The 13,060-nt window shown below is 34.4% G+C and overlaps 3 protein-coding genes across 4 annotated transcripts; 2 read left to right on the forward strand and 1 right to left on the reverse strand.

The window, feature by feature from the left end:
- The first annotated feature begins 2,456 nt into the window (after positions 1–2,456).
- On the forward strand, positions 2,457–4,584 carry LOC128165951 (uncharacterized). Its single transcript, XM_052830883.1, has 4 exons — positions 2,457–2,556; positions 2,844–2,912; positions 3,040–3,203; positions 3,299–4,584. The coding sequence occupies exons 1-4, from the start codon at positions 2,457–2,459 to the stop codon at positions 3,662–3,664; spliced, it is 699 nt and encodes a 232-aa protein (XP_052686843.1). The 3' UTR covers positions 3,665–4,584.
- An 852-nt stretch (positions 4,585–5,436) lies between these two features.
- On the reverse strand, positions 5,437–8,087 carry LOC128167150 (manganese-dependent ADP-ribose/CDP-alcohol diphosphatase-like). 2 transcript variants are annotated; one of them, XM_052832703.1, is made up of 3 exons: positions 7,949–8,087; positions 6,219–6,893; positions 5,437–5,946 (listed from the first exon to the last, which is right to left on the reverse strand). In XM_052832703.1, exons 1-3 carry the CDS (start codon positions 8,004–8,006, stop codon positions 5,633–5,635), a joined length of 1,047 nt encoding a protein of 348 aa, XP_052688663.1. In that variant the 5' UTR covers positions 8,007–8,087; the 3' UTR covers positions 5,437–5,632. The 2 variants fall into 2 exon arrangements, with proteins under 2 accessions (XP_052688663.1, XP_052688664.1); XM_052832704.1 differs by lacking the exon at positions 7,949–8,087 and adding an exon at positions 7,328–7,367.
- On the forward strand, positions 8,012–12,498 carry LOC128167152 (Rieske domain-containing protein-like). Its single transcript, XM_052832706.1, has 5 exons — positions 8,012–8,099; positions 8,591–8,717; positions 8,980–9,014; positions 9,110–9,190; positions 9,470–12,498. Exons 1-5 carry the CDS (start codon positions 8,082–8,084, stop codon positions 9,653–9,655), a joined length of 447 nt encoding a protein of 148 aa, XP_052688666.1. The 5' UTR covers positions 8,012–8,081; the 3' UTR covers positions 9,656–12,498.
- The last annotated feature ends 562 nt before the right edge of the window (positions 12,499–13,060 follow it).

Genomic DNA, 13,060 nt, shown 5'->3' on the forward strand with positions numbered 1-13,060 from the left:
TGTTTACCAACATATATGTTTAAAATACTGTGAAAAATTCGTACGCTCAACGTATGTTCAACATACATGTATTATGTTACTCGAAACATATGTTGAACATATGTTGCAGTATGTGTGTAGAGTTGTCATTTGTATCCTGTAGTCAGTGGACCATGTTAATGCATGCAAATTCAGTTTGGCGTAATCCCTTTGTATGTATTATGATTTGCTTTTAACTTGCAAACATGTTTGAAAAGTAAAATTGTTCAGGTTCATAAACATAACCGTGTTATGATATTTATAATAATGCAACTGTTTCATCGTATTATAGTTTGACCCATTATAAAAATCATAAAAAAATGAACATTTTGCTCTTTTGTAGCCTGGTACATGTACAACGCGGGTAGGTTAAGGCAACTCATAGTTAAATGACCGTCAAAATTATGATCTATTTGAAAACTGTTTATTTTTATGAAAACAGTGCGGAATATTAATACCAAGTGAATGTGTTCACCAAGATATTATTTTTCTACTTCGGAATCGACTGGATCTTTGAAGTTGCCGTGCCATGGTATCACGTGACAGTTAAAAATAGATCAATTTTTTACCTTAACAAAAAATCAAAAAGTGTAACACTACCCCGAAGTTCATTTGTATGATTGCTACAATAATTCGATCGGCAATTAGTTCAGGTTCATTAGTATTACTGCTAGAATCCTATTGTTAATCGCATAAAATAAATATTGTAAATATTTATCGGAAACCCTCTCAACTTCTATAATTTCATTGAAAATACAACGTATTTTTCATTTAAAACAACGATTCACATGATTCTAGCAGCACTTTTCAAGTAGTTTAGGTCATATACCGTTGATATTTACCAAAGTCATCTTTCATAATATCCAGGGTAGTGTTACACTTTTGCCTTTTTTGTACACACTGACAGAGGAAAGGCTGGTCAAGCCATATAAATGTCGATCTGCTTACCTTATAACACTCGCTGATTAAACAAAATATCCATGCCTGTATTATCCTGATTATATCCTAACTGAAACTCATCTAAATCTTAGGTATCTGAATTAAAAAAGTCTTATTTCGGCATTGTTTACACTGCATTCCGATGATTTGTCTCCCGACATAATCTTCTCTATCAAACATGCTTGTGACGTCATCAATGATAATTATACGTAATAGAGAGAAATCAAAGATATATTCAGTTAGAAGAGCTTTTAATGATATTTTATGCCTGTAGTTTTTATTATTTAAACCAGAAATAAAGTAAAAATCGACATGTTTCTGTGTAAAATATGACATCATGCTGCTTATTGTGACGTCATTTCGATCAGAGGAATTTGATCGCTGATAGTTGCCTTATCATACCCGCGAAGTAAATATGTATTTGCAAATATGAGTATCATATGATGACACAACGACAAATATCCACTCATTTCGATCAGAGTAAACGGGATTATTTATTCGTGAATATTGTTTTTTATTAAGCTCATACTTACTGTAAGAAGGGCTTGATGAGGGTGCCGGTCAATCCGTACCCAAACAAAACCGTCCCGGTCAATATTTTGGCTAATCCGTCCCCAATGTTTGGTCAATTCGCCCCCAAATTTTTGTTCGTTATCTGCCCCCAGGTTTGGTCAATCCGTCCCCAAGTTTGGTCAATCCGACCCCAAGTTTGGTCAATCCGACCCCAAGTTTGGTCAATCCGTCCCAAAGGTTTTGTTTTCATTTTCATGTTCACATACATAATGTTTTTCTATTTCACATATTTTTTGTTTCCATTTATTTTTTTCAGAATGTACATTGAATGTGTTCCATAACTTAATTAGAATAATGTGAGATTTACGTAGATTATTAGTTGTTTTTTTTTTTTTTAATATCAGTGTAGTGTTTTGTTTTTTACTGTCTCTGTATTCCAAACTTTGACAAAATACGAATCGTGTTTCATAATCAATGTATTAATAGTATTTACCTTGAATATAGAAGAGCGTATATTTGAATAAAATTCTTCCAATCTTCAAGGAGACGGGCCAAATTCATAATAATCGCTAAATACCAAGGGTGGCCATAGTTTTCACACACTAATAAAGACTGTGCAGACCGCAGGTGACGCTAATTGTCAAAACAACAGGTGGGTATATATAACTATAAGAGATGGTGTCATAAATTTGGATATGGAGATTTTCACCGTATACACGTCTAGTCAAGGTATTGCCATGATTGCAGAGACATACTACTACATAACCTACGAATACATTAGTTATACGTCCCTGGGTATTGTCATGTTGTAAATTTTGAATTTACTGGGTGGATGTAAATACAAAATTACCAACATGACAATAAGAGGCCCTAAGATGATGAGAATCTTATTGGTCGAAAAAGATTTAACCAATAAAATTTTGATTTTTAATTTAAAAAGGTATATATATTGTTAAAAAAAATTAATTTTCCACCTCATTGTCAAAATGACTTTCTGTACTGTGTGCAAGAAATACGTTAAGCGTACTCAACAAGCCATTATGTGTGATGGATGTGAGAAATGGACCCATCGGAAATGCAACACTGGTAAGTCTTGTTAAAGTGTTTTAAAATAGTTATGATATTGAAAGTTTATATAAATATCGTTGTCATTTTAATAAAACAAAGTAAATAAAATTCAAATTTTCTTTATATTTATAAAAATGTAACAGATAAGTGTATTTTTCTTTCTAAATAATATAAAAACGAAGTAATTGAAAATATTAAGAAGTGCATGTATAACGATCCACCAAGGAATTAATGTAACACTGCGTTTATAAATACTACATTTTAACATTCTGAAAACATAATATGATCTTATGCGGCATTTGTAGGCATTTCGGTTGCGGACTACAAAGAAGCTGTCAGTACCAAGTCTGACATTCCTTTCCGATGTCACATGTGTACTACCAGCGACTTGACCGAAACTGACCAGGAGGCGACAAACAACAGGACAGAGATTGATCTCCAATCCGATATTACTCCGATCGGTCAACCAGTTCTCGAAAGTACTAGGATTGGAAATCACAGTATGGCGAAAGGCAACAGAAATAGGATTGTCTTCAGCATACCGACATGACGACGGGACTCACGACCTGATTCGCATGGTCCTAGGACTACCCTTCCTTCCAGAGAACCACATAGCACCAGCTTTTAGACAACTACGTGGACTGGCTACCACACCGCAATTAGAGGTACATTGAATTATCATATTCCCGTTAATACAATATACGAGTAAGTACAATTATGTTCAAAAAGTATGCGTGAATTTTTTTTCTTTTTTTTTCAGGAACTGATGACTTACTTGGAGGAAACCTGGATCACCAATCCAATGTGGCCAACCAAATGCTGGTCTGTGTATCGGCAGTCCATTCGGACGAACAATGACGTTGAAGGTTGGCATCGTCGCCTCAACGACAAGTCCCCAAATGGACAGCTGCCTTTCTACATATTGGTGCCACTTCTCCACCAAGAGGCGTCACTACTTCCCCTCCAGCGGAAACTGGTATCGGAAGGAAAGCTTTGCCGCCGACAGAGGAAAACTGGCCAACAACAGCGAATCTTTCGGTTGTGGGACAAGTATGAAGACAAGCAACTTCGTTCTCGTCGGTTCCTCTTCCTCTGTGGTAAAGTCATTGGACCAATCGACAAATAGACTTAACATTACTGACTGACGACGTATGACAAGAGAATTCTTCAGATTCTTTCGTCGCCTCGCTGCTACATTGCGTTATAGGATCTGAAATCTCTCAGAATGACAGTTCACTGGTTGGGTTTGTATATGTGGAATTTATTGTGAGCATTGTAGAGCTTTTTATTATTCTCAGTTAATCTGTATTGATTAATCATGTGTTCTTTTTCAGATTTTTTTTAAAATTTCACGTTCAACTTGTTAAATATAGAAATAATTTATTTTGATAGTTTTGGAATAGAATTTTTTATATATTTGAGATGAAAATTTCAGAAGCATTTTTTATTCCCTTTTTTCTGATAAGAATATGTTTTTTAGCTCTTTGGGTTTAATAATTTATTTTTTCCAATGAAATTTAAATTTTTACTTTTGGGTTTAAATTTTTATTTTTTACATTCAAAATTATGGCTCTTAAAGAGGAGGCCTCCACGTGGCAAGAGCTGGGCAACGGTATCAACATTCGTTCTCTCTGGGTAGAAATGAGTAATAACATGATACCGGCAGACATCCTCATAAATCATTTATATATAGCTATTTGGAAACGATAGCTTTTTATATTACTTTAAATATCATTAATATAGCCATTTAAATATGAATCCATTTAAATATAAGCAAAATAAAACAAAAAAAAAAAACTAAAAAAAAAAACTAATGAATCTACCGGGGGATGGATTGACCAAAGCATGGGGACGGCTCGACCAAAACAATGTGTTAATTAACATTATACCAGGGGACGGTTTGACTAAAGTTGGGGATGGTTTAACCAAAACTAAGGGGCGGATTTACATTAACTACATAATTATACGATGGGACGGTTTGACCAAATTTTGGGGACGGATTAGCCAAAATATAGGGGACGGATTGACCGGGACGGTTTTGTTTGGGTACGGATTGACTGGATTTCCTTGATGACATCACACGATATATGACGTGGAATCAAACCAATAACCTAGCAAGTTGCAAGTAATTTTACATGTATCAATTGATGTTAGCGACGCAAAATCACTCAGTAAATTTAAAGATAAGAACTGACCAACGGAATGAACGCGCAGCTTATGATATCATAACTACTTATATTTACATTTTCCAGTGTCTTTGCCCGTGATAACACTACGTATCGATTTTGTACTGTATAACCCATAATACAAATGACGCCGAATTGAGGCGCCAGTGGGGTTTGCTTATTCATATTCAAATATTTAATCGTACGATGGCTTAAAATTATATAAATATAAGGAATAAGGAATCATTCTTATAATATTATGAGGTGATAATTTCGGTCGGGGCGTGATCAAATCTATCGTAAAGCCCTTCGGGCTTTATTGGATTTGATCACGCCCCGACCAAACTTATCACCTCATAATACTCAAAGAATGATTCCTTATATAGTACACTGTGCTGAGACTTATAGCTTTAGGTGACCATGGAGTAGAATTATGAACGTGCGTCTTGTTTACGTCAGAACCTTCCAAAATTTTATGTGGCATAATTGTTAACCGGTTTTCAAGGTTTGAGCAAACAAAGGTAGGTTTAGTACCTTAAAGATATTGAACGCTTGATGCACCGGATGATGGCCGCTGAATTTATCAAGACAAATAAATAATTTTTATTGCGACTTTTTACTTTCTTTTTTTGCTCAAAGTGCTTGAAATAAGGAATGGCGTAATATTTTGTATGTGAGCGTTGGAGTGCTCAAAAACGCAAATTTATGAAGTAAAATAACCGAAGTCTTTCATGGAAACAACAGAGTTAAGTTTATTTTTTCTCAATGGAATGAACAATCGTAAAAATTTTAAAAATCTGATAAAAATACATGCAGCACTTGGTAAAAAAAATCATACTTTGTAAAAAGAGTTAGTTTCCCTGAATACAAATGTTAAGTTTGACTTGTGACTTAAAAAAATGTATCTGATTGGATAAAACAAATCATCATCAACTGTCTCCACTTGCTATTGGATACTTCAAGTCCATACATATATTGGGTACATTTCCATTTCCGTAGAGCATAAGCTGGTTGTCATAGAGATGTGCTGTACCGAACGGGTTGTTGTCGATGGCTTCTATCACTCCGGCAAATGTGATATGGTGAATTCCAGCACTATCTTGAGCGTATCCACCATCATGATCATGGCCGCTACAATAGCATAATACGCTGTCTTCGTGGGAGCTCAGAACTTGCAAAACGTCGTCAAAGTTCCATAGTAAGTTTGCCGCGTGCGCGCTGCTTTCCAACACAGGGAGGTGGCCTGAAAAATGTACACCATATCTTATAACGGCTTTACGTTTGTTCTCTTTAAACATTTGTATTTTATGCAAACCAGGGTTACTATCAATATTTGGCAATTAATCTTTGTATAAGACACGTAAACCGATGCAAAAAAAACCCGCTAAGTTATTGTACAAGTTATATCTTAAAAAGATGAAAAAAAAAAAATCTTACACATTATTTTTTTCATCTATTTTTTTTTTTAATATTTCATGGCAAGTTAAATAAAAATGATAAAATTCATGACGTTACCGATAACTATAACATTCTGCTTCTTTCTTCTAGCCTCTGTCAGCTCTTGGTCTAGCCACTGGACCTGCCTCGTGGAACACCCACCGTTGTACTTCACGAACCTCGTATCCAAGCCAACCAGACCCTCTGGACTGTTCCACGTGTCGTTCTTGTTTATGGCACCCAGAGTCTTCCATGCCTGGTCGTAATATTTGTAAGAGTTGTCCACCCCTAGTAAGCTGACTTCGTAACAGTCCATGGCCACTAGGAGGAGTTTGGGATGAAGGACAACGGAGTAGTAAGCACTGTCGGGTGGGGAGCTACATCCGGGACTTGGGGCCAGGTCAGAGGTTAACAAAACCTTCCGCTCGAAATTGTACAGTTCGTGATTTCCCCATACATGATACACGTCCCCCTGAAGTTCATTGAATTGATTTAGTACTCTTTGCAGACATTTTTCAGATTGTTTCTCTGGACGACATTTACCGTCAATGATGTCGCCTAGTTGTAGAACGCAATCAACTTTCGCCTGCTTCCAATGTTGAACGGCTTCCTCCAACAGCGTCAGGGATTTACGGTAGAATCTTTCGCTTGTTCTGCTAAAATTGAATCCATTTTCTGAATCTGCGTATTGTACGTCTGCTATAAGACCAAACTTGAAGTGGGGAATGCGCCCAGAGACGTCCGCCATAGCAGCTGAAAAATTGCACATATCGTTTATAGACTCCAATTTCAATGAAAAAAGAAATGTATAAACCAGAAAGATGATCTAAAACAATATGCCCGATATCATACATATTCTTTGACTTACAAATAATATGCGTCATTCCAACGTGTAAAGCATAATTATTCAAACGTTGAGATAATGTAAACAAACGAACAACAATAAAAAAATTGTTCGTGCTCGATGTGAATTCAAATTATAGCGGTATTTTCTTAACCTACTTTATATGCGTGTTTTATTCATTGAAGGCTTTATGACAACTATGCTTGATCAATAATAGGTTGTAATAATAATTGAATATATTAGTCGTATTAATAATAAGTTATGAAAGTTCTTGAAGTGCATTAAAAAATATTATTCCCTACCTCGGCGTTATTCAGTTTATCAGCTTAAAATGTTGAGTTACCTGTATATTTATATAGAACTCGACCTTAAATATCCAAAGTAGCTGTAATTAAGGTATTAGAAACAAGAGTGATAAATTGATAATTGATGACTCCCAGCGATGATTATGTGTCAATCAATCAACTCAATCGATAACTAATAATTATGGTAATTATTGAAAATCAATACATTTTAAAGAGTAATTATATGTGAACAAATTATGACAGATAAAGATTTTAATAGTTAATGTGTTATACGAAATAAAAACTTACATGTATATGTTAACAAATACTAAAGATAACAACTTACTGTACAACGTTAGAATGAGCAACGATTTGGCATTGTGGTGAAATAACAATAGGCTATTTATAGATAACAATGTTCTAAACATAGAAATGACTTGAGTTACTTGAAAATCTGAATACTCACGAAACATGCAATAGTTTTGCAATAGATAAAAGTATAACTTCCAGTTTGCTTGTGTATAGGCCGGTATCTCTTTCATAAATGGCACATTGTGACATTAACTGTGTACCATAACTTGATATTTTTATATAAACTTTTTTTTCTCAAGTTTTACGAACATTATAACGACATTCATACATGGTTTCTGATAAAGAAATAACAAAGGAGTGAAACTTACAAAACTTGGTTGTCTTTCTGTAGATAAAACGAGCTAAAAGTAAAAAGTTACGGCACATTCATCTACCGTGTACATTGTAGTTAACATGAATTATTCCCCTTGTGGGAACTCTTATTTGTCCATGTAAACAAAAATGACGAAAGAAGGACAGGTAGGTTATCAGAGTTTTTAATATAGCTAGTATCTCATTCTGTAATGTGAGTATAATGTTAAAAGAAACAAAGTGTTGATATGTATGAATGTTAGGTGAAATATGAATTGGCAAACTGAAAAAAGGCCCCAGAGAGAGAGAGAGAGAGAGAGAGAGAGAGAGGAGAGAGAAAGAGAGAGAATTAAATTTTACCGTAGTAAAGTTCGAAATTAATACTATATTTAGTGTATAGCCAAGTTTAAGATTCACAGGTTCATTGGGAGGCAACCCTTTTCTTTCCCGTGAGCCCCCACCCTTTCCATTAATCTATACAGAACTGGACATGCAATACCCCTACCCGCCCCCTTCTGTAGAATAAAGAGAATGCTTCTGATAGATCTGCCTTTTGTGTATACTACCCTCATATCATATGTACAAAATTAATATATTCTATCTTCATATCATTTGATACCATACAAATAATATATAATTTATTATATTTTTTTTCTCAGGAATGGTTTGTTTGCAGAATTGAAGAATTTGACCAAAATTCCAAGAAAAGGTTTCAGGTACAAGACAGAGACATTGTGATCATAAGAAGAGGAGAAAAATTCTTTGCTCTTGACAGTTTTTGTTACCGTATGTGCTATATGTATGGTTTTCATTTACTGGTATTTAAAAGAAATTTTAAAGTGGTGTTAAAATGGATTTAGAAGCATGCCCTCAAGAGTGACAATTTATATGATAGACGGCTATGCAAATCAACATCCTGTTAGCTACATACCCAAGGATGTGAAAAAAATAAATGTTAAAGAAAATTTCAGTACATTGTACCTCCATTGAATAAATCTATGAAGTATAATACAAGTTTTTATACCTAGCATTCTTTTTTTTATTCCAGATGCTGGAGGTCCTTTGTTTATGGGGGACATTGAGGTAAATTAAAAGTTTTATAAAACTGTTTTTACTTCATATACAATTCAGTTAGCCAAATTCAATGAAACTAGACATGATTTATCATTACTTTACAGGACTTCAATGGTCTTTCTTGTTTAGTTTGTCCATGGCACCATTACAAAGTTCACATTGAGACTGGAAACATGGTGTACCAGGTACTCTCATAAGTTTTTCTTTAGTACTGAAAGTACAATGCAGTTGTTTTTTGGTACTCTTAAGTACTATGTAGTTGATTGGGACATATCACATCCCAGTAATATAGAAAAACTATTGTGATATCCACTGGATTTTCAAGTGAACATGATTTTTCAAGTTATTTTTATAGCATATTCAGAGTATATAATTTCATAGTGATATCCACTCGACATCCTGATGAACGTGAATAATACTATGGTTTAATTATATAAACTCTTACTATTTTTACTCTCCTACAGTCTATTGACCCTCATAATCCAAAGAACCCCCCCGTGTGGAAGAATAGCGGACAGAAGCAGAGAGTGCATCGTGTGACAGTGCGTGACGACAGCCTCTTTGTCACTTTCTCGGACTGTACCGGCGACCTCCAATCAGACCAGTATAACGCTCTCGAGTACCGACAGCGGTGGCAAACAAATAGCTGACCTGCATGTTCACACCAAAATGAAAATGCATCTGTGAAAGAGAGATTATCCAAAACTCTCAACCATGCATCTATGCATTAATGAACGAAAAAGAATATCGGATTCCATAATTCTGAACCATGCATCTGTGCATTAATGATCGAGAGAAAGGGAATATTCATAATTCTCAACCATGCATCTATGAATGAAAGAGGATATCTATGATTTTCAACCATGCAACTATGCATTAATGAGGAAAAGGAAATATGTCCATAATTCTCAACCAACTTATAATGCATAATTGTTCAACCAGCGCCATTTATTATGCAGATGCATTATGACAGAGATTGAATAACAATTCAATGTTCTGCTTTATGAGCAAAGACAACAACGACCGAAAGCAGTGTGAACTATCAGCTATGATACGTACAAGCATTAAAACTCTTCCAAAAAATTGTGTCAATTTTTACCATAAAAAATTAGGAGGTGGTAATTGTGGCAATATCTTAAGACACAACCCACTCTTGCCAACTTTGCCAAAGCTTGGTATTATAAGACTAGGAAAGTAAGTGTTCTCTCTGGGGTATCATGAAAACACATTATTATTTTTATCTTTCAAAATGTTCATCTCTTCCTTTTTCATAAAAGCTTAAAATTCATTTAGCAAAGCCTGCATGTCAGCTGGCAAGAGTGGATTTTTTTTTGCTGAATCCAGCTGGGGTTTATAATTTAGAATAGAGAGAAAGCCTGTGTAGGGATTCCCAGAGATGATAACCGGTATATATCATGTTTTCTCAATTTTGAATACCGGTACATATGTTTTTCTCTTTTCGAAATGTTTTCATCCATCTTATGTCTCAATTTCATTATCCCATACAAGTCTCATTTTGCAAAACATGTTGACTGCTAGTTGACAGGAGTGGGTGTTCTTTTTTATGGAAATGGAATGTCATTATGTAACAGCTAATGTTCATTAAAAAGACATCAGCCTGCATCCACGTTCTAGCCAAAGCAGTCTTCTGTATATATTGTTCAGTCCTTTACAAAATGTTGAAAATAGATCAGTATGGCAGCTTATACTCAGAAGCACATGGCTCAGTGGTCAAAGGTGTTGGGCCTTCAGTATAACCCAAAGGTTGCTTTTTTAAACCCCGCTCTGGTCACTTGATGTTGTGCCCTTAGACAAATTAGCACTTTATCTACATTGTCTCAGTCCACCCAGCTGAAATTGGGTACCAGCATTAACTATGAGTCAATCTTTGATGGACTGGTGTCTATCCAGGGGGGAGTCAATGACTCATTCGCTTAGCTTCATGGAAAACACAGTGCAGGCCTTATGTTCCTTCATGGCTCGGAGAAGGATTTAACTTTAACTAAGCTTATACTGTATCAATTTACAAGATCATGTTTGCAATACATTTCAGAAATCTTTAATTTTTTTTTTAAAATTATCTGATCAAAAATCACAAGTCTCAACAGTTTTCTTATTGGTCAACTTTATTGGTCACACAACTGCACAGCTTGAAGTGTAATCAACATGTCTATAACAATAGCACAAGAACTGTACAAAATACATAATACATTAAGTACTATGTACAGAATTGCTAATGACAAACATACACCAAAGAGGAAAAAAATATTCAATTTGAATTTTGACACAGTACATGTATTTCTCAATACGCTTGTCATGAAAAAACAAAAACAACATTTAAAAATCCTTTCAAACTGGTTAATAAACTTCTGATTCAACATTTGTTCATGAATTTTTTTTCATCATGGGTCATTAACTAAATGCATGTAACTTTATAGCAAATTTAATGTACTAGTTGTACAACTTAAATTATGGGAAGAAAATTTTTGTCCTGAAAAAACTCACAAATGAAAAATGATGGAAAAAATCCTTAAACAATTGTTCGTAGAAAAAACATTCATCCTACGCCACTGCTCATTATCCAACTGTAAAAGCAACCTTACTATATTTGGCTGGTTGAAAATTAACAGCTTCTTCTGATATTATGTAATCCTGTATTGCACTTGACCTTTTATTTTTGTTCGTGGAAAAATAGATCCCAATTTACATACCGGTAAAATATATCATTTATAAAGTTACCATTTTAAAAGGAGGTGAGATGATGCATGTTTTCAAAGTCTAAGTGGGGGAAATGGGGAATCTAACTTTCTGTTTGCGAGGCAATCTAGGAATCTATACCAAGGAAGTCTTTCAAGCATGGGCATGGGGTGGGGCAATGTTTACTAAGACACAAAGTGCCCCATTCCCCTTCCAGGTATCTTTAGCCTTGTCTATTCCTTCAACTGTAAACTACCCTTTATTTGCAAAGACTTGGTTTCGCCATTGAGAAGTAATAAACTGGTTTGTAGTAATTAATTTTTTTAGACTGAGCCTTTGCAGATAATGTTTTACAGGAGACAATATTGATAAAAGGCGAGAAATATTAGAAATAATGAAAATTAAGTCTTGAATTTTGCTCATTTAAATTATGAATAATAAAAGTTAGTTTACAGCTTGTACCCAGTATTACAGCTGTGAAAAATGATACAAGTACCAGGGATTGTTTTATTCTTTGTATCACAAATTTACAAATTCTGTTTTTGTTCCTTCTAATTCCCTTTCCCTTTATATTTCACAAAGAATATCTGCTTGGTTCTGGAAAGCAAGAAGTTACAATTACCGGTAGGCATATGTGATGTCTTTTTACTCCTTTATAGATCATGAAATATATATAAACGATGACTACAAGAAAAAAGAAAATAAATAGATACATAGGAGCAAAGTAAAAATCTGCAAAGAAAAAAAAATAGACAATTTGATGCCTCATTCATGTGTTTTTATGAAAAACATAGAGAGGAAATAAACCCAAACAGCTTTTATAGATGAAGATGCCATGAAATCATTTATTGTTTGTTTAGGATCAGCCTTTCTGGTTTTCATGGATATAAATTTATATTCCTACTACTGTATACTGTAGATTCCTAATTAAACGTGAGGAATTAATATCCGCATATAATCGTAAGAAGCACACCTTGCTGATTTTAAAATCTTGCTATTATTTTCTGAGAGTTGAGAACTATAAAAATTAAGGATAAAAGTTCCAATATTAATTAATATTATTTCAATATCCTTGCGATTTTATGCAAAAAAGCGGGATCCCGGAATTAGGTACTCAGGTAGAATAAGGAATTTACAGTATATCCATGAGGTGAAAATTGTCTATTCCCATGAACAAGTAAAACAAATGATTCCACAACAAAACAAGATAGTGACATAACTGAAGTTAAATATAGAGGATTTAAAAATTTTATAACGAAAGGTCTAATATGACAATTACCGGTAATTGGTAAAGCCCAGTCCACTTTTATGGAGACTTTAGAGAGTTGACTGATGTTAAAATTTCTACTTTTCAGATA

Source organism: Crassostrea angulata, chromosome 10 (genome assembly GCF_025612915.1).
Source record: "Crassostrea angulata isolate pt1a10 chromosome 10, ASM2561291v2, whole genome shotgun sequence".
Classification (NCBI taxonomy): domain Eukaryota; kingdom Metazoa; phylum Mollusca; class Bivalvia; order Ostreida; family Ostreidae; genus Magallana; species Magallana angulata.

Bases quoted from the DNA above. Each gene is read 5' to 3' on its own strand.
- LOC128167150 (XM_052832703.1), bottom strand. From the start codon at position 8,006: ATGTGCCGTAACTTTTTACTTTTAGCTCGTTTTATCTACAGAAAGACA. The intron at 6,894-7,948 runs GTAAGTTTCACT...GCAATTTTTCAG, and splicing joins CAGAAAGACAACCAAGTTTT to CTGCTATGGCGGACGTCTCT. The intron at 5,947-6,218 runs GTAACGTCATGA...TACATTTTTCAG, and splicing joins GCAGAATGTTATAGTTATCG to GCCACCTCCCTGTGTTGGAA.
- LOC128165951 (XM_052830883.1), top strand. From the start codon at position 2,457: ATGACTTTCTGTACTGTGTGCAAGAAATACGTTAAGCGTACTCAACAA. The intron at 2,557-2,843 runs GTAAGTCTTGTT...CGGCATTTGTAG, and splicing joins CCATCGGAAATGCAACACTG to GCATTTCGGTTGCGGACTAC. The intron at 3,204-3,298 runs GTACATTGAATT...TTTTTTTTTCAG, and splicing joins CTACCACACCGCAATTAGAG to GAACTGATGACTTACTTGGA.
- LOC128167152 (XM_052832706.1), top strand. The intron at 8,718-8,979 runs GTATGTGCTATA...TTTTTATTCCAG, and splicing joins TCTTGACAGTTTTTGTTACC to ATGCTGGAGGTCCTTTGTTT. The intron at 9,191-9,469 runs GTACTCTCATAA...ACTCTCCTACAG, and splicing joins CTGGAAACATGGTGTACCAG to TCTATTGACCCTCATAATCC.